This window comes from Oenanthe melanoleuca, chromosome 11, assembly GCF_029582105.1.
Source record: "Oenanthe melanoleuca isolate GR-GAL-2019-014 chromosome 11, OMel1.0, whole genome shotgun sequence".
Classification (NCBI taxonomy): Eukaryota; Metazoa; Chordata; class Aves; order Passeriformes; family Muscicapidae; genus Oenanthe; species Oenanthe melanoleuca.
The window spans coordinates 19,065,547-19,086,361 of NC_079345.1; the positions used below are offsets into that span (position 1 = coordinate 19,065,547).

Sequence of the window (20,815 nt, forward strand, 5' to 3'; positions counted from 1 at the left end):
AAGCACTTGAAATGGTTCTAATTTTCCATTTTCATGTATGTTTGAAAGTCAAATGATTGTACAGAGTTTTCAACAGGATTCCAAAAGATAAAGGAGTTCTTTAAGGTGCATAACCACCAGTTGCCATTACTGTTCACAACACAGTTCTGTAAGGGCTGCTTCAGCCTTACTGAAAGATATTTTGGTTTCTGGAAAGCCGGAGGTAGAGGAAAGAACTGGAACAAAATTGAAATAGAGCAGACCAAAATAACACAGTAAAGCATGTTATCAGCATTGAAAGGCTTGGTGACTTTGATAAATACTCCAGATAATGAATTTAAGAGCCAGAGCTCTGCACACCGCATGGCTCTATCACCATCTGCCTGGCACTGTAATTAGCTGATTCTATCACAAAATTGCTTTGCTAATTAGATGAACACAGTCTGGTAGTAGTACTGGGAGGGTTCATCTGCTGGCCTGGTGAGTGCTGGGCAGTATTTGTGTGTCCAGTCCTCCCATGAGGAGCAGGGATTGTGATCCCAATGGCTCTTAGGGACACATCCCTCTCTGCAGAGGACAAGGTGTGGGCTTCCTGTGCTCATACACTTTTAGGCTGAGGACGTAATCTCAAACCTATTTAGCCAGGGTCAAGCTGTCAGCAAGAACAGAAGCTAGTGAAGATCTTCTACCTGGTACTTCTTCCCCTTTTGCTGGGAGTGACTGTCCCTGGAATTCTTGAAGTTCACAGAAAACTTCCTGATAAGCTGAAGGGAAAATCTGAGGAGCTGATTCAGCCTCCTGTTCAAATACAAAGCTGTCCTTCCTAGCTAGTAATGAAGAAGAACTTTGACAATGGCTGTTTTCACAGACAGCTCCAAAGGTGGAACACAGCTTTATTCTGCTAGATTTTTATAGTGTAGACATCATTTATTTGTGCACTAGTTTTACATTATGATTTATTATGACAATGTCAAACTTCCACCCCAGCAGAAATTAATTTCAAAACATCTGCTCAGCATCCATTGAGGCAGCTGCAGTCAAGGAACACCATCCTGCATGGCAGAGATTTGGACTCCAGGTTTTGTGTGGGTTTAAAAAAGCCTAAACAGCAGCTGTCTTTTTCCTCCTCCCTTCTGTTAATTCATAACAGAAAAAGAGGTCCTGCTGCACCCTGCTAATGTGAGTCAGAAACACACAGAGCAGTGGGAGCACCACTGGCTGCCAGCACTGGGATTCAGGAAATATTGTTCCACTTTTTGTCTTTGAAGAAATGGTTATTTAGCAGAAGGCTCCAATTTCCACTGGGAATTTGTGTGTGGGTGTGGGGAATGTGGCCTCTAAACAAATGTGGGGAGATGATGGCCATAGGGTTTTAGTGCTGGCAGTCTGACACCTGTAACTTTATAGAGTGCTGCACTTGCCTGTTGTTAAAAAAAAAGTTTAAAGTCACTTAAAGCCATTTATCAAAAGATTTTTAGGCTGTTGAAGTAAAAATATGAAAGTAAATTTCATCTATCTATCTATCTATCTATCTATCTATCTATCTATCTATCTATCTATCTATCTATCTACCTACCTACCTACCTATCCCTGCTTTTATCTATTTAAAATCCTTTTCAGTTAAAAAAGGTGACAATCCCAATGTCTCTGAAAACCTCAAAATACATAATCAGCCTAGGTGATAGATCTATTTGCATGTTTAATCAGCATCCTTAAGCAGCATGAGAAACTGTCCAAGGACACACAAATAATGGGTGAGTGATATGACTGACACAAGCTTTAAAGTATCTATTAACAATGATTTAACAGAAAAACATGCTATAAGGGAACTATACTCCCTTCTTGGTACCTGGTTTTTATATTTATGAGTTTCATATGAAGTAGATGAAGTTTTTGTTGGCCAAAATAAAAAAAAAACCCTAAATTTCTGAATCGAGATACCATTAGCTGTAAAGTAAATGCAGCAAATTTAAGATGAGAAAGAATAATAATAACTAACATGTAAAAGCCAGGTATTTTCATTCATGCTTTATGGCTCAAGGATGTAGTTCTTTAAATGACTGTTGCCTTCAGAGGGCCATACATACTTCCTGCCAGAAGTCCTAAATGTACTAAAATGTATTAGGATGAAACAGTTATATCAAATATACCAAATATATTTGTAAGGAACCAAGGTGTTTTCTACCCTATGGGCTAAATGTTTAGATGTCAGTATTACAAAATCAGAAAGTTAGAAATAAGAACAGTGAATGATTCAAGTGGAGTGCCTCTATCCTGCACACAGATAGGACAAAAAGTAATAAATATTATATATATATATGCTATATATTTTGATATATACTCATCCCCAAGATATTAGTTATATAATTATATACCTTACATAATGTTAACTATACATTAGTCACAAAGTGGGGGTGTTTATACACAAGTACCTTTTCATGTGCTGATTTTGCCACATGTTCATTGATGACTTCCTGATGTGGACACAGTTCCAGTGGAAATCTGCCTGGCAGCCTTTGGATTCTGTGGCTGTCCCACATTCCTGGGCAGTGCTGCTCTGGGCAGGCTGGCACTGAGGGAATGCTGCTCCAGGGGGAACTCAGCCCTCCTGGGGAGCTTTGCTGTGGCTGCTGCTCTGCTGGCAGCTCTTGCACAGGTGCTCTGGCAGCCTGTCTGCAGTGCTTCTGTGCCTGTGGGGTGACAGCAGCTGGTGCCTCAGTGGTGACACTGCTCCCAGGGTCACTTGTGAAGAGTCTGAGTGTGAAGACTGAAGATCATCAGTCCTTGCACTGACAAATAATGAATTTTCCTCCAGGCAGTTTCTGAGTTCTGTGCACTCCTGGAACTATTGCAAATGCTCTGTTGGTTTGGAGCTCTTAGTGACTGAAATGTGTTCAGAGCAAACCTGTGAGTACTTGACTGTCATTTTGTCAGCTGTCATTCCTGTAGTTTTTATTAGCACTGAAGTGACAGCTTTGCATTTAGGAAAAAAAATATATTTACATATATTAAGAAGATTGTTGTCAGTCATTATTTGTGCACACCTTTATAGAAAGGTAGAAATTAACACATTCTTATGTGCAATGTACATTGATTAAAGGTTATCACAAGATCCTGGCAAAATGCAAGATCATCCAAACTGGTGTGTTCCCATTAAACCTTCCACAGCCACACCCAATATGTTTTCTCAGAGGAAAAACCACAACCCCATGTCTAGCTGTGATCTCTGCTGATTAGGTTATAAATTCAGAGTGTAAGAACCAGAGATCTTGCCTAAATTCAGGTTTTATGTTCCTCCCATGCACATTAACTGTAACCCTTAGGAATTGTCAATATAAATTCATAATGTTTTGTGCTCCATGGATCTGCCCTGGATACTGCTCTATTGTCAGAGTGTTGTGTGGGACTGGCATTGCTCTGGGCAGCCTGGGAGTGGATGGTGCTGAGCAGGGATGGTGGTGTCCACTCTGCATGTCCAGAGGGTTTTACTTTCCATTTTTCCTCCAGGTATCTCATACCCATTTGAGGATGGGGTGTACTGGGCTCACTCCTGATACTCACTTACTGGGTTTTCACCTGAAGTGTCTTTGCAGTCCACTCTGCCATTGTAATATCTGACCCTTCTGCACAACTGAGGCCACGGTCTTCTGTGTAAAATGTCATGGTAACTGAAATCCACAAGTCTCCAAGTACTTCTTCTAATTAGTGACAGCATGTGAGCAATGCTATTTGTAGAGTGTAGAACAGAGGTCTAAAAGTAGTTTGTCTCTTAGATGTTGCTAGTTGCAAAGTGGGTATGCTAAAAGGAAGGGCTCAGTGTTAAAACCGAAGCTTGACATTAACATGTAAACAGAACAGGGCAGGAACTGCAGAAGCTGAGGCAGTTACATCTCCAAGTTTGCTTGTAAACAGCAGCTGCAGCAACCTCATGTTCATCAGAGATCTTCCAACACCTCCTTCAACTCCTTTGCAACAAATCTGGTTTTAAAACAAATGGCTAAAACTGTCTGCACCCTGTATAAAAAGTAACCCATGACTCCCTTAAATACACTGGGTATCTCTGACCTGGCAGTAATTTTTCCCTCTCCCCTGGCCAAGCACTACTTGAATCACCTGTGAGGTGGTTTGGTTATTCACATTCCACTTCCAGATGCAGAGGCCCAGCCAGCAGCCACTGCACTGCAGAGCTGCCAGTGCCTAACTGTTTCTGACAATGGTAACTGTCTTTCTCAGGCTTTTTTTCTTCCTTCTTCCTCCTCAACTGGCATTTCAGAGCAGTAGCTTTCATAATATATTAGCTTAATGCACTCTGAGCTTGACCACATCTTCCATTCCCACTGCTGCCTGAACCACACATTGTCCTTGAACTCAGCATCCAGTACAATGATTTAGACAGATGAATAAATAAGCCTCTAAATATCCATGTCCTTGCAACAGCAAAATCAGATCAAACCTATTGTTCAGAGCAGCCTATTGCTGCAGACACTGAGCTGGTGAGCAGATGGATTCATTCACAGAATGTGGGGGCATGATTCAGGAAAGTGAAGGGTAACTCACTTCAGCAGAGTTCCAAGGACATATGGACTCTGCCCAGCCCCTTCTAGTGACAGCACAGCCAGGGTAAGAGGCAGTCTGTCACCACACAGTGTGGTTCTTTTTTACTCAACAGAAAGTTCAGTGCATCTGAACAGAGGAGAAACAATAGCTGATTGTGTAACAAGCAGTTCCTTCTGAAAGTAAATCCTGCTGCTTTTGAAAGGCCCGAGGGTGAAAGCACTATGCTTTGTCAGACCTGAAAAGGGTGTGGGACTGAAACAAATCCTTCCTGTCCTGTCGTTCCCGGCATTTAACTAGTATTTGAGTCAGGTGAGGTCTGGGTGAAGCACACCCCAGAGAAATCACAAGTGTGTGTCTCTGAGCCTTCTGGCTGCCTGACATGCTTGAACATCCAAACCAAAACTGCATCTTTGCCTCAGTTGAACATGCAAATGGTTAAATGGAAAAAAAAAAAAAAAAAAAATCTGTTATCTTGCATAAACCTGAAGGACTGGATTAAGACCTCCTCAGCTGTAAGTGTAACTCTGCCATGGTCCCTTTGACAATTAAAGGTAGGAACTGAGTCTGATAGATTGGGGGAGGATTTTTTCAATACTCTTCACAAAGCCTTGGGTGAAATTTATGGGGACATAAACTCAGGGTTGGTTTGCAGAGACATTAAATCCTATCCAGTAGCTCTGCCTGAAGCCAAATGTTTTACTGGCCCCTCAGTTAAATGGTTAAAGATGGGTCCCAGGGCTACTGTTTATTTTGGGGGGCTGAGTAGAAAACTGAATCACTCCTCTCAGCCTAGAAAGGGGGAAAAAAGTAATTCTCTCTTGTCTTCTGATAGAGCACTGGGGTTCCTTTTATCTTTATGCACACACAGCAGCGAACAGACATTTCCTCCTCTCAAAGGAGAGATGGTAACAGCCAGAAAAGCAGTTTCAGGTCATGCTAATATTCACCTGTATGAAATGTATTTGCCTGAGAAATGGGAGTATGGGTGGGACTGGTGTCACTTGTCACATCTGAGCACGGCCACCCCTTCCCAGGCCCACAGCTCTGGGGTTTGCCTGCAGCAGCAGCAGTTTGGCTTTTCATGTCCACCAACATCCAAACAGCAGCTGCATAACACAAAGTTTAAAAAGGAATTGGGGCATCTCTGTGAAAGGAAGTATATGGAGTTTTCTTGTGTGTTTTATACTTCACAATACAAAATATCCCATGGGATGAGGAGAAAGAGAAGTAAGACAGAAAATAGTTCATTAATGACCAAATTAAGTATTTTTAAGTTTGGCATGGAAGAACTTTGTGCAGAAAGATTCTTTGGAAATCAGCTTTAATTTTCAGCACAGTATCATGAATTCAGATTGCATCCAGGCCACTTTAAGTGAGCAATCTAAAACATTCCAGGGGCAAAGCAAGGTTCAGGCCCCAGCTTGGTGAGCACGAGCTCTGGAGCACACAGGCTCAGAGGTGCAGGCTGGCACCAGCAGAGCACAGGCACTGCTGCTGCATGAGCTTTGTTAGCTCTCCAGTATTTTTAATTTGGAGCCTTCTGTCACCCTTTACAGCTGCAGAATCCGGCAGTTTGGGTAATTGCTCCTGATTTCCCCTCCTGCACAGCTGGTCCAGGGGAAGATGGAGTGTCCCCAATTCACAAACATCACCAGCACCGACAGCACACTGCCACAGCAAATCTCAGCCTGGCCCTTGCACCTGGCAGCTCTGCCACCTCCCAGGATCACTGTGCACCTTCAGAACACCCCCCAAACAGCCTCTGCACTTCTGCCAGGCATCTCAGACTATTTCAGGTAAAACAACATGGGATTACAGGGTTGCTTTGTTTGTTTATTTGTGGGGTTTTTTGAGGGTGTTTTTTGTGGTTTTGGTTTTTTTTAGAGTTAAAAAATTATAGAAGCAGCAGCTAAGCAGTAATACTTTGTGGTGCCAAGAGTAGTCCTTGTGTAAATGGGAACAACTTTTATTGGTGTTGGACTGGTTGCACAGTCATGGCAAATATCAAATAGGAAAATTATGCAAAGGGAAAATATAATTTATTAGGAAATTTATTGGAACAATTGGTCCTGATGATATCTTGTATCTTCCATAAATTTGTTTAATTCCTAATCTAGTTCAAACTTGCCCTAATTATTTTAAACCTGTATGAACTTGCTCCAGTTTACATCCTTTTGAATCTTGTTCACTGTGCATGTTTTTAGCAGGTCAACACAATTCTCTTCTACCACTGGCTGTGATGTCAGCACTTTTTGGACATCTGAAAGTTCTCTAGAGTTTCTGCAACATAAAATTCCTGTTTTAACTTTCACCACTTTACTGGCTCCACTTTGAAGGTCATTTTAATCCAAACACCTCATCTCCCATGAGGTAATGCTGTGCTGTGTGTTCTGCCAGCTGTCATGGAACTGGGGAAGTCCCTTTGGGATCTGGCCTTTATGAGAACACCAGAAACCCACAGTGATGTTTTGTTAGCCTCAGGGAGACCCATTCAGATTGAAAACTGTAAAACATTACATGGACAGATCCAATTTCCTTCAGACTGAGAAGCAGTGATGGTTAAAAAATGCGTGTGCAAACCTATCCCAGCTGTAGCAAGTGCAAATTATGTGTTTTGTGAATCCAGATGATATAAATCTCCCATCTGTTCTCAAAGGGAGCTGTAAAATAACCCCCAAAATGATGAAGACTGAAAATATGTCAGTGTTCTTTTGAGGAAGAGAATGAGGCACTGCCAGCAGCAGGGAGAGAGGCAGCACAAACTGACTGAGCATATAATGAGCTTTCAGGTCTTTGCAATGAAAACTCTTTTGAGACTGATTGTTTCACTGGTGAAAAAATGCATTACTTCCCAAGGTGATCCTTCTCTCCCAGCACATGCTGCCACAAGACATTTTGTCTTCAAAGCATGTTTTAAAACTAAAATTGATTTGAAACCCGTTTTTCCTACAGTTGACAAGGAGCTAAGAAGCCTCTCTCAGAGAAGCCCTTTCTGATTCAAGTGCAGCTTCCACTCATGTTTCCATTTAGAATTGTGCCATTCTAAAAGGTAAGTATTTTATAAAATTGTTTATGTAGTTAAAAAATATTGTTGGTATTCTGATTTTGTGCTTTCTCTAAACATCAGGGCATTTCTGGTTGGGATGGCTGTTCAGAGATGTGCTGTACAGCCAGAGCACCCAGCAGGATGCATTGGAACTTTCAGTCTACTATTGAATGTCCCACATTCTTTCAAAAGGAACATCTGATTCCACAAATGTGTTTACTGTGAGGAGAGTGATCATTAGTGCAGTTTGATGTACTCTTCAAATGATGCACAAAAATCACCCCAAATAACTCCTCCTTTTGTTCCTCATTGCAGAGTGTGTGTCCCTTAGCCTCAAGTTCCAGGCCAATCCAGGTATCACTTTGGATTCACATTCCTCTCTGAATGTGTCTGTGAGGCAGACTTGGAATACAATATCTAGTGATTAGATACTGCTGGGTTACTTGTCAACATGGCTGCTGCAATAAAACAGTAATTTGTCTTTCAGTAAAATAAAATAAAATAAAATAAAATAAAATAAAATAAAATAAAATAAAATAAAATAAAATAAAATAAAATAAAATAACCCCCAGTTAATTTACCTCTCAGAGCTTTTATTGTCTGGTCAAGGCAGAAGGGCTTTACCCTTTCTCTCCTGCCCAGGGAGTGAGGACCCTGTGGTTCCCTGTGAAACCACTGTCCTTGGAGCAAGGTTCAGGGCAAGACATTGAGGTGACAACAAGGAAACCTGATTTGCAAATTTCTAGAAACTGGTCTGTGCTGCACCTACTGTGACCAATTTCTTAATAAAGCCTGGTACTTCTTGCCAATTGTCTGGGCCAAGGACTTGTGTGCTGGGTGTGTTTGGAGAGTGGAAACAGCCAGTTTGTACCTCAGTAGTTTAGCTTGGAAATAACCAAAATACTGATTTCTGCTAATAAGAATCTATGTTAAAGTGTGGATTAGAAGCAAAATTCAATATGAGGAGATCCTAGTAAGAACTGATCTTCCAACTCACAATTACTCACTCCTTGAGAGGATCTGGGATCTCTTTTGTAAAGCTCATCTCTTTAAATCCTGAGGCCTTGCTGTAGAAATCCCTTCCCCAGTGGAATGGAGACCCACCTGCATTTGTCATCTAACCATAAAAAACATTACAGGTCCTCAGTAAGTGCAAAGTCAATTCAGAGAATTCCTCTCTTGATAGCAAGAGTTGTGTCAGGCAATGGACAGACACCAACCCAGCAGCCAGGAGAGCCAGGCCTTCTCCTTAACTTCCTGTGTAATTTAAGCAATTAACTTTTCTGCCAGCCTTTTTTTCCTCTGCCCACCTTTTGTGTTTTCTAGATACCTGTCACCTGAAAGGACAAGGCCAGTTGTTTTGTGCAGAACCTAGAATGATTAAGCTTCAGTTTTAGTTGGTGTTTATAAGCAGAAGTAATCTTGTAGCAATTTTGCAGCTAAATCAAAATGAATCTGGGATGCTGAAAACATGTAAAGATAGATGCTTTACAGAGCTGCTTTTCTTAAACCATCAAACTAATAAAGATTACTTGTCAATGAAGGAAAAAACAATTGCTGAAAAACAAATCCTTATTTTGAAGATGGAAACAAAGGGATTAACATGCTTGCAACTAAAAAGGCAATTAAACGATAAGAAACTTAGAATTAAAGAGCCACCAGAAACAAAGTGTCATGAAATAATTAAGAGTAGACAGAGGTCATGGGGCTTTGGCTGGAATGTCCTTTAGTGAATTATCTTCACACTGATTCTTGAAGACTGTAGGCTTCCCTATGTCATATAATGTCATTTAAAAAAATATCAGAGGTATTTCAGGAAGTTCCAGCAAGAAATTTATTAAGTCTTGGAGCTAAAACCCCTGTTTGCATAAATGCTGTCAAATCCAGCTGAATTGCTTCTGCTAGCTGTGAGCTGGAGGCCAAGTCTTCAAAGCACCTGAGGACAGAGACTGTAAGGAAGCTTTCCAGAGGAGTGCACCTCTCCTGGAGAGATGCTCTGCATAAGGGTACCTGGGCATGTGCCTGAACACACAGCTCAAATAGGATCTAAACCAGACCTCCCCCTCCTCTCCTCTGAGAGGTTTCTTGATAGGACTGCTTGTAGCAGCTTGATGAGATCTCCTCCAAAAACTGAAGCATCCTTTTATTTATTTGCTAAGGAGCAGGTTTGGACTAGATTCTGTGTGTTTGCAATGCAGGTGCATGGGAACTATGCATCTATTATTTCCTCATCTATTATTTCAAGTGCAGATGTGTGAGTTGGGAGAAGTGAAAGCATTAAGTCAGTAGGTACAATGGAAATGAATGACTTGGAGTTGTCAGCCTACATCCTCATACAGGAGGATGAGAAACTGTCAGGCTTGGAGAGAAATGGATCCCCTCCCAGTGCAGATTCCAGCCTAATAAATTAAAAAGTGAAGAAATTATTTATGTAATAGAGGATTTCAAGCCATCATAAAATAAATTGATGGCAGAAAGATGCTGGCTATTACTTAGTAGGGGAGAGAAACAAAGGATACCAAGGTATGGTTCTGGAGGTATTTGAGCATCCTTCCCTCCTGGAGTCATTAACACATGAAGTGCAAGGTGGAAAACTGTAGGGAGATATGGGGCATGCCCTTAAGGAAAAGGAGATGGGAACCTCTTCAGCACCTTCAGAAAAACATCCACACTTGGAAACAGAGTGAAGAAAAAAGCAGATTATTCTTGAGATTAAATCCTGCTGTGCACTTAAGAGAAGAGGGGGCAACTGCAGTGCATGTCCCTCACTGTCTGGCACCACAGACCTACGTGGTATCTGGCATTTCTGATAGAGAGACTGATAATGGTGGTGCACGTTGGTGCTTTGGTCACTGCCACTTCTCAGAGCATCCCACCAGTGCAAGGGGATGTGAGCTGTGCTGTGCACAAGTCTGGCTGCAGATCTGTCAGGCTCTCTATTAAACTCCTGCCATCCTGTACCTCTCCAGGCCAGCAGCTCCCACTAAAGCTAGAAACAATCTTGTCTTTCTGCATGTCTCAAATCTGGGACAGCCAGGAGAACTCCTGAAGGTGCTTGCACAGACCCCACATCACTCTTCCCTGGTTTGGACTGAGGCACTGGGTTCCACCCATGCCTGGGGATGTGGAATTATATTCCTGCTGATGTTGTGCTCCCTTTCATTGTGTTCATGCCTCAGAGAACTGCACTAAAATGGCTGAGTTTGGAGTGGGAAAAAGACAGGATTTGTCATCAAGAGCTGCAGAGGCCCAAGTCTTCAGCAGTGGAGAGAGCATTTTATTCTTGCTGTGTACAGAAAGATTTCCTTGTTTATGAGCAGAAGTTGATTCATCCTTTCACTGTCATCCTGGGTTCTCAGCATGTCTCAGTGCTGGAGTCAGTGGCAGCACAGCTGGCAGCCAGCTGTGCTCTTCTGCTGTCCCCCAGCCAGATGCTGAGGCAGCCTCCAAGGTGGCTCTACTGATTCCCAGATGAGGATTTCCTGCACTTTTCCCTTGTGGAAGGTCTCCCTGGGCCTGTCTTAGGTGGGTTTTCATGTGCAGAGAGCCACAGTAGGAATGCTTCTGTTCCTTCTTGATTTGGTGGTAGAGTTCTGTTTAGTTAGGATAAGTTTGTAGACTCTCTAAAGGTTCTAAGACAGGAATCTTAGTGATGGATTTGAAAATACTGTCTGTATATTTTAAAGCTTTGGTTTTTGTCATGCATGCATGCATGCAGATGAACATTTTGCATTCATTTCTGGACATTCCTTGTGCTCTTACATATAAAAGCAGGGATGCAGTTGAATAGGACTATCATAAATACTTAGTATTTGAACACATAACTATAGAGTCACTAAATAGCTGGAAATAACTATCTTTTTATAATACCAGGTATGTATTGGCAGTCTGGATAATTGAATATTCAGTTGGTTTGTTTGCTTTTACTTGTGTCTACAACCAATTTCCTCAGAGATACATCTCAGAAGTGCTGGGAAGGAGGTGAAGAATGCAGAAAGGGGAGGCAGTTTGCATAGAACCATTTTTCTGCCTTTTTATTTCTCTGACAGTTTTTGGACCCCTTCATTTAAGCATCTGAAACACTGACTGAGGTTCATAACTGCTGATTAATAATTTACAGTCATGATTTTCTAGAGATAAATCTGACTTTTTATTCTGAAAACCAGCCAACCATCCAAACACAGCTGACCAAAACCTAGAAACGCTTTGCAAAGAAAATCCAATGTTTCTCTCAGAAAGAAACATCTAAAGCAAGAAAGTAAAAACATATTCTATTTCTGACTAGAAAGTTCTGTTAAACACTGACCCTGTCAGCCCAGCTTGGCTCTGTGTGGCTGAAGTCACTGGGCTCCATCCCTGAGTATTTTTTTGCCTGGACTTTGGGTGACTTTTCCCCTTTGACCTGGACTAGAGCAGGATTCTCCAGGCACAGCTGACTCTGTTATGGGCAGAGCTGCAGTGCAGCTCCTGGGCCTTTGCCCTGTAGGAAATTCAGGGTTTGGAGAGCAAACAGGTTTGGTACCTGGCCTACATGAGCTCTGCAGAGCTGTAGAGGCCACTGTGCAGTCTCCTCCCTGTGGTACCTCCAGACCTGGGATAACTCTGGTCTCTCCACATTTGCTGTAAAAGCATCCCATGCCCACTCAGCACTGTGTTAATATGATCTGTTCCTTACAGTGGAACATTTCAGAGCCTGGGCATTCCAGGAATTCAAGCAGACAGCCCTTGTGGAGAGGGCCAGAGTTTCAGGCGTGGCTGATCTGGACTCTGTTAAGGCCAAAGGAAAACCATGGTCTAAACCATGAATTTTGTAGTCACCTGTGGAAATGAGAGCAACCCTCAGACTCCTCTGAACTCCTCTGCTTGCTGCAATTGTTCTATTACAAAACTCTGCTGATCTAAACCCCATGTCCTGCAATGAAGTGCTGGGAAGCAGCACTTTGTGCATTATGTAAACTCAGTGTTTCTGGGGGGAAATAATCTCAGCATTCTTTTTGCAATATTGACCTGTAACAACACCAGCACAGCACAGGGATTTTCTTGCCAAGCCCACAGGCAGCTCACTAACAAATGAGGAGACTGCCAATGCAGCTGTACCAATGTCCACATTTTTGTACTGCTATTACATATTTTCTGTGACTTGGGTGATGCCAGTTGAGCTGTATTAGGCAGCAGCTACTAATTTTGAAGTTGCTCTTCAGCCCAGCTTTAATGTGGTTTTTTGGAGGAGTTTAAGGGATTACCAGGCAATCTGAAAGATAGCACTTGGCATTTACTTGGTTTTGCACTCTCTTCACCTTCACCAACCAAACTGCTCTCAGTTGACAGTTATCTTTGGGATAGATCCTAAAAATCCCTACTGTAGCCAGAAGCTGGTTCTGACTCTGTGAATAATTTCTTCAAGTTTTCTGTCATGATAGGTTGTGACAGCAAACATTAAAATGGGAACGATTTCTAGTCTGTGAATGACTGTAGCTGTCTGACTTTTTGCTCCTCCATGTATGTTCCAAAGTAAATTAAGGGAACTTCTTGTGTGTTCTTCCTTTAAGCTGCACCTTTAATTGTATGATTTCTCAGCCATGATGGGTATGAACAGTGTTAAAAGTCACAATCCAATTATAACATTCCAGCACAGATTTTCTTGAGCTGCAGCCCCTGCTCCAAGGGAGCTTGGATGGGTGGGTTTAATTGTTGTGTGTGTTTATTTTTCTCATTATGCATTCTTCCATCCAAGACCCTGGACATGCTGCCCTGTTTCCCTGCATGCACGTGGTTTTCTGCCAAAATAGGACCAGTGACACGACAATAATTGGCTCCTATAACGCTGTATTTCCTTTTCAAAAAACCCTCATGCAATGACTACAAAAGGCAGTCATAAAAAGGAGACCAGAAGGAAGTCAAATGTCAGGAATTGTTTTGTTTCAATGACTGGAAGTAATTTTTAGCCACATTTGCTTTGCTAGTGAGTGCCAAACTGATATAAATTTTGACTGATGTCAGTGTGCTCCATTTGTCAATTTGCTAGTTTGCTGTTGTGGGAGAAAATGCTGAAAGGGGGATTTTTTTAAAAAATAAAATAATAAATTATTTAAGTACTTGTACCTGACACTAAATTTTAAGGTCCTTTATTTCAGACAATTCTGTCATTTCTGTGAGTTTGGTCTGAATAAAGATGACGAGGTAAAGGACATTTCTGATAACTCAGTTTTTTCTCAGTCAGGAAGCTATTTGCTTTTTACTGGATTGATGTTTATCTGCTAGAGAACTTTAAATATTATATTCCTGCAGCTGTACATGACTGCAAAGCATGCCAATTAAAAAAAAAAAAAAAAGAGATTACTTACGGAGATTGGAATAATTGCTGCCAATCCCAATACTGATGGAGCTTCCAGAGATGAGAGGAAGATGGAAGAAAATAACTAAAAAGGGAAAAATGAAGAGAAAGGTCCTTAACAGAAATTTGGTTTTGTTTGGTACCAGATGTGAGTTGAGGGCACATTGAGTTAAGGTTCACCTGCTCTCTCTGGGCGGGATTGCACATCTCAGACCCTGAGAGCACTCACAGATTTAGCTTGGATGGGGGTAAACACCAAACAAGCCATTGCTTCATGCTTCCAGGAGTCCCTCCTGTTCAGGAAATAATATTAATGCCTCTCAGATTCCAAACCCCACGTATAAACAACGTGTTATATAAATATGCTAATTATTGTTGTTAAGTCACTCACCAGTCTCTGAAACAGGCACCTACCACTGTAAAACCAAGTAACTTCCCTGATCTGTGTGAGTGCAGCTTGAATGCATAGTGTGTGTGTGCGCCAAACTGGGTTGGAATAAATTTAGTCTAAAATTTGATACACACACTCCCCCTATGCACTTAGGCTTTAATATTTATAACTTGCTTTTCAAAGATTTATATTTACAGGCAACAAAATGCACACGAGGAAAACGTGTCCTAAATAACCAAATCTTTAGATATCTTAAAAGATGAGCTCGTTTGCGACTGCAGACGGATTTAAACCTGACTCCCGAGAGTCGCTGGCTGTGTCACACACTCCGGCTCGGGGTCTGGGCGCTGCCGTGCCCTGCCTGGCCCTGCCCTGCTCAGCATAACCCTGCCCTGCCCTGCCCAGCATTGCCCTGCCCTGCCCTGCTCAGCATTGCCCTGCCCTGTTCAACATTGCCCTGCCCTGCCCTGTACTGCCCAGCATTGCCCTGCCCGGCTCTGCCCTGCTCAACATTGCCCTGCCCTGCCCTGCACTGCCCAGCATTGCCCTGCCCTGCCCTGCCTGGCCCTGCCCTGCTCAGCATTGCCCTGCCCTGCTCAGCATTACACTGCCCAGCATTGCCCTGCCCTGCTCAGCATAACCCTGCCCTGCCCTGCCCAGCATTGCCCTGCCCTGCCCAGCGTTACCCTGCCCTGCCCTGTACTGCCCAGCATTGCCCTGCCCGGCTCTGCCCTGCTCAGCATTGCCCTACCCTGCCTGGCCCTGCCCTGCTCAGCATTACCCTGCCCTGCCCTGCCCTGCCCAGCATTACCCTGCCCTGCCCAGCATTGCCCTGCCCGGCCCGGCTCTGCCCTGCTCAGCATTGCCCTGCCCTGCTCAGCATTGCCCTGCCCTGCTCAGCATTGCCCTGCCCTGCCCAGCATTGCCCTGCCCGGCCCGGCTCTGCTCTGCCCTGCTCAGCATTGCATTGCCCTGCCCTGCCCTGCCCTGCCCTGCCCGGCTCTGCCCTGCGCTCCCACCGCGATCACGGCGGGGCAGGGGCCGCTCCCTTCTCGAGAGGGGGCCCGGCCCACACAAAGTTTCGGGCAGGGTCCTTGGGGCTGTGCAGTGCCCGCACCCGCGGCAGGGCGGCAATACACGGGCTCCCACCCGGCGGGGATCGGCCCCTCAGAACCTGCCCCACCCAGGATGGGCCCCTCACAGCATGTCCCACCGGGCACGGCTCCTGACAGCCCCATCCGGCCGGGATCGGCCCCTCACAGCCTGTCCCACCGGGCACGGCCCCTCACAGCCTCACCCGGCCGGGATCGGCCCCTCAGAACCTGCCCCACCCGGCAGGGATCGGCCCGTCAGAGCCTGTCCCACCGGGCACGGCTCCTGACAGTCCCACCCGGCCGGGATCGGCCCCTCACAGCCTGCCCCACACCGCACGACTGCCTGCACCCGGCAGGTTTCGGCCCCTGCCTTTTACCCTGGCACGGCTCATCCCTTTCCCCAGCTCGTTTTCTTCCTTACCCGGGTTCGGCTCGGCTCTTGCCTTTCCCCGCCTGGGTTCAGCCCGTTTTATCCCGGCTCGGTTCAGGCTCTGCCTTTCTGCAGCCTCTGTCCTACCCCATCTCAGTCCCTGCCTCTCCCCAGCCCGCTCCAGCCTCTGCCCTTCCCCGTCCCACCTCAACCCTGCCTTCTCCCAGCCGCTGCCTTTTCCCATCCCGGCTCAGCCCGTGCCTTCCTCCCGCTGCTGCCTCTTCCCATCCCGGCTCAGCCCCTGCCTTCCCCCCGCTGCTGCCGTTCCCCACCCCGGCTCAGCCCCTGCCTTCCCCCCGCTGCTGCCGTTCCCCACCCCGGCTCAGCCCGTACGTTCTCCCATGCCGCCCTGCCCAGCCCTGCCTTACCCCAGCCCGCCGCCGTGCCCGCTGTCTCCATCCGCCCCCGCCGCGGCTCCCCGGGGGCCGGCGGGGCCGGGCCGCCTCCTGCCGTGCGCGGGGCCGGAGCGGGGCCGGGCCGGAGCCGGAGCCGGCGGCCCCGGGCTGGGGGCAGGGGGGCGGGTGACCCCCGCCCCGCGGGCAGGGCCGCACATGCCGGGGGCAGCGCGGGGGGGCCCGGGGCCGCACACGCCAGGGCTGCGCCCGCCGCTCATCGCTCCTGCGGCAGCGCCCGGCGGCGAGCGGCGGGAGCGGCGCTGCTGCGGGGGCTCGCTGCCTGCATGGGAGCTGTAGGCGGACAGCGGCTCCGGAAAGCGAGTCCAGCCCAGCGCTTCGGCTGAAAGGGAGGGACTGCCTGGAGTAAACCCACCGGCACGGACGGCATTATCCGGCAGTGCGGAGGATGTAATTCTGTAATTCCGTGGGGCTGGATGGGCGCTAGGAGGAGGATGTAGTCATGTAGTCCAAGCGAGAGCTAAACTCACTTTACAGTACTAAGATTACTTGTTACCAGGGATCTTGGGGAGGTTTCTCACTGTGCTTGGTAAATGCCCTAGTGCTGGATACAGAGGGAACAGGGCAGGCACTGAAGAGTATGAGCTTTCATAACTGATTGTTTACCTCTAAGAAAAGCATCATGAGCTTGTTAGGTGAAGAATGTATAAAGTGAGGCCCCTTTCCTGTCAGCAGTTTGGGGTTTTTCATGATCCGAGCTCCACTGGCAGATTCTGTCATCCCTGCACTCATTAGTTCTGCAGGACACTGCAGGATGGTCCCACTGATCCTTTTGTAGGGACATGGAGCTGGAGCTCCACGGGTGTGTGGGCAACCTTCTTTATTTCCCTGCCCCTGGGTGGTTTTGTAGCCTGGAGAGCAAGTTCTCTCAATTAGAGCAGCTTTGCTGTCAGTATTTCGGCTGTTCACTTCTCCGTGGTTTAGCAGTGATGGATGCAGGGCTGTAATAAAGTTTGGGGTCAGCGTAAAACATGTGAACTCCCTGGTAAAAAGCTACCTACTGTCACTGATCACCTTTTTTCCTGCCTAGAATCATATGTGTGTAACACCGCACTTAAGGATTTCAAAATATTTTATCCACTTTAAACTTCAGGAATTCCTGATGTTTAGTACTTCTGCAAATTTTGGTGATGACATCTTTGTTCAATGGCACCTCACAAATACAGTATCAATATGAAGTTTAGTCCTGAGAGATTTGGGGTCTTAAGTTTGACTGAAATATCCATGCTCAGACAATTAAATTAGCTTACAAATCATGGAAAGTGCCTTATTAACTGACTTTGGATGCAGGGGAATTGCTCAGTGTTTGCAGTTCTGAAGAAATCTCTCAGCTTGGTTTTGGAGCCCTTTCTGTGAGTCCTGCCCTTTTGCAGCAGTAGGAGTTGCAACTGCTCCTGAGACAGAGAACATTTGTTTCTGGGTCAGACACCACAGTGCCCAACAGGATCCACTGGAGCCTGCAGGAACATCCCCAGAGTTAAGAGCAGCCTCTGGGTACCAGCAGTACTGTGCCCAGCTGCAATGGGTTGGAATGGTGTGGGCTTTGCTCACCCCACTGCTTTCCACATCTACATCATATGCACGTGAAGATGGTGTTGGTTTTTACCTTTTTCCTGTGTGTTTTTCAGCTTTTAGACTTTCCTGTTCTGCTCCTTGTGCAGCTGAGTGGAACCTGACTGTAGAGTGGACCAGTGCAGACATGGATTTGCACACCCAGTGCAGCAGTGCTTTCTTGTGTCATGGTACTGTGGGTAGTTTACATCCTTAGTTGTCTCTTCTGGTAGCATCTGCTTTTCTGTTTTGGTGAAACAGATTTGTATTAAAGAAAATTCGCCACAAATGAGCAGGGGAGACCAAGGCAGTGCCAGTATGAACCTGAGTGGTTCCAGTTTGAATTCTGCCATCTTCTCATTTTTTCCCAGTCTATAGAAATGGGGAGTGTGACTGACTGGGAGCCCAAGCACATTTAAGTGAAGTTTGGAATGGTATTACTTATGGATGGAGCTGCACAGAGTTCCTGTCCACAGTGGCTGTTGCCCAATTTATTGATAAGGAAAAAAAAACCAGTGAGGAAACCTTGCTGAAGACATAATTCTATTGGTTTTATTGGTTTATTCTATTGATTTTACATTTTCTCCAGTTGTGGGACTTCATTATAAAGCTGCCATCAGTGCAGTGACAGACCTTGGCTCAGCTTCCCACCTCCTGGGGTTTGCTTTGGGATCCTTGGAGATGAGTGGAAGATGCAGTCTGGTAGCCAATTTTTGTAAGGCAAAATAAATTTTCTTACTGTAATGAGTTCACTTTTGACAGAGAATTTTTACGTATTCATAGCGAGACGTTTGGGGGATACTGTCCACCACATCTTTTCTTCATGGAAAAGGTGGTAACAGAATAAATGTCAGTTGGATTATACAATTAGTCGTAGATAAAATGCCTCAGGATGAGCAAAATCGATGATGGGAACAGGAAAGTCTTTTCTGCATGGAAAATCTGGGAGCAGTGAGATTTCATCCCTGCTGTAGAGTCTGCAGAGCTTCCTGCCCTCTCATCACTCATTCTGCCCCGTGCTGGGCATTCCCAGTGCTCTGACACTGCTGGAAAAGTTGATTACACCAGGCCCTGGGCTCAGGGAATTCCTTGCTGGAATCTCCATGGTGTGGTGGAGCCAGCTGAGTCAAACTGTGCCTGCTGCTGAGAGCAAAAGAGGTCAGGAAAAGAGGCCCTGGGGTTTGATAGGAAGCATCTCGTGCTTTTGTGGCTCCCTGGGCTCTGAAATGTGATAAAAAGAGTCCTTTGAAGGAAAAGTTTTCAAATTTTCTGAAAAAACCCAAACAAAAAGATGCTTGCCATGTTTAAAGTATTTTCTGAGTTTGGACTTATTGTAGAATTGCTAACAAAGGAATTTCCTCCATGCTGAAAGCTATTTTAATGAAAAAGATGGAATTTTAAATATATACATTTACTGTAGAACATGTTTCAACTGGTATTTATAGGACAGGTACATTTATTTTGAATAGTATTTTCTAGAGTTTTAAATCAAGTGTTTTTGTTCTTTAGACATAAAATCTGTCAAGAGGAAAAATAATTTTAAATTATTAATACGGATGAAGCATACCAGTAACAAATATTTCACAGCAACCTGAAGACCCAAAGGCAGAAGTCCTGTTGCTTTATCTGCCATGTAAAGGAATGAGACCTGAAATAAAGAGGTTCTCTTTCTACAACTGCCATGGCAGGAAAGGATTCTGTAGGAATTTTATGTCATGCCCAAATTCTCAGAGGCTATTTTTCTGATTTTTAGCTTGCCAACTGTCTTATTCTCTGGAACAAAAAGTGCTCTTGGGCTCTGGGGCCAGATTTAGATAAATAATTTCTTATTTATTCACATGCTTGTAGACTTTTGAAGAAGATGGTGAGTTATTCTGTCAGTGCCTGCTGTACATTTTTTTTAGTATCTGTATATATGCTAAGAAATAATTTGGTCCAAGATTGTTATTGAAAATCCAATTATTTCCCCTGAATGCATTCAGTCTTCCTGATGCCAATTTTAAAGGATGTAGAATGGAAAATTTAATCTCAGTGTTCTTTTCCCACTTATTCTCTGACTCCTTAATTAAATTTATAGCTAATTATGTAATTTATTTTGTGTTGACCTTTCAAAGACCTTAGAGCATCTGACAATGAATGTAGAGTGTCCGTGTTTATTTCCATGGATCCTTGAATGAATTTGTTATAAAGGTTAATGGCACTTTTGGAATTAAGGATGCCAATGGATTACTGACAAATAGTAACATATGTATCCCTGGAGATACAGAACTATGAATACACCAAAATATATAGAAAGAAATACTGAATTATGTCATACACAGCATTTAAAATTAGGTAACACCACTACCACCAGCAATAGCAGTAAATCTGCATGTCAGAATAGTTAAAAATGTTTTATATGTTGTAGGTCAGCTCTTTGACATGGGTGTTGCATTGGGTGCTGGAAATTCTGTGTTTGGATGATCAGCTCCACCTGTATCCCATGAAACATGGATATACCTTTCCTGAGGTGAGGAGTACCCATGGCCCTGTGGGGTACCAGCCTTAAAATCTGTTTTTTGGTGCAGTCCACTTCCTGTATTGACAGAGCTTGCTGTGTGCATCAGATGTCACAGGAAGGAGCAAAGAAAAGGGAAATGAGAGGAAGCTCCACACTGCAGAGTGGTTTATTGATATTGAAAAGATTGCTGGGTGGTGTAACCCTCGTAGAGGTTAGACATTTTATGATTTAGTCCTTGTTTTTCACACTGAAGTATTAATCATTTACTCTCAGGAAGGTTTTTAAAAGAGGCTTTTGACAGAGGGCAGAGAAGGCAGCCCTGCAGTGCTGTTAGTGCAGGCAAGAATGAGAATCCAGCCATGCCTTTGTTCACTGAAACCAAAAGTACAAATGAGGAAAAGGCAGCATGGCAGCAGCCCAAAATGTAATTGTGACCCAGCACTGATTTTATCTCCCTGACACCGTTGTGTACTAACAAGAAATACTTCATTCACCTTGAAGTACAAACCCCATAATTCAT

At 44.6% G+C, this 20,815-nt stretch overlaps 1 protein-coding gene across 2 annotated transcripts in view; it reads right to left on the bottom strand.

Annotated features, from left to right (window-relative positions):
- BEAN1 (brain expressed associated with NEDD4 1) overlaps nucleotides 1–16,304 on the bottom strand; it is a 51,523-nt gene extending 35,219 nt beyond the window's left edge. The window contains exons 1-2 of one of the 2 annotated variants that reach the window (XM_056500880.1): nucleotides 16,200–16,304; nucleotides 13,927–14,001 (exon numbers count right to left, since the gene is read on the bottom strand). In XM_056500880.1, coding sequence (XP_056356855.1) covers nucleotides 13,927–14,001; nucleotides 16,200–16,230 — 106 coding nt within the window. In that variant the 5' untranslated portion in view covers nucleotides 16,231–16,304. The remainder of the gene's footprint in view (nucleotides 1–13,926; nucleotides 14,002–16,199) is intronic. The other variant, XM_056500881.1, reaches the window with a different exon arrangement.
- Nucleotides 16,305–20,815: the final 4,511 nt, after the last annotated feature.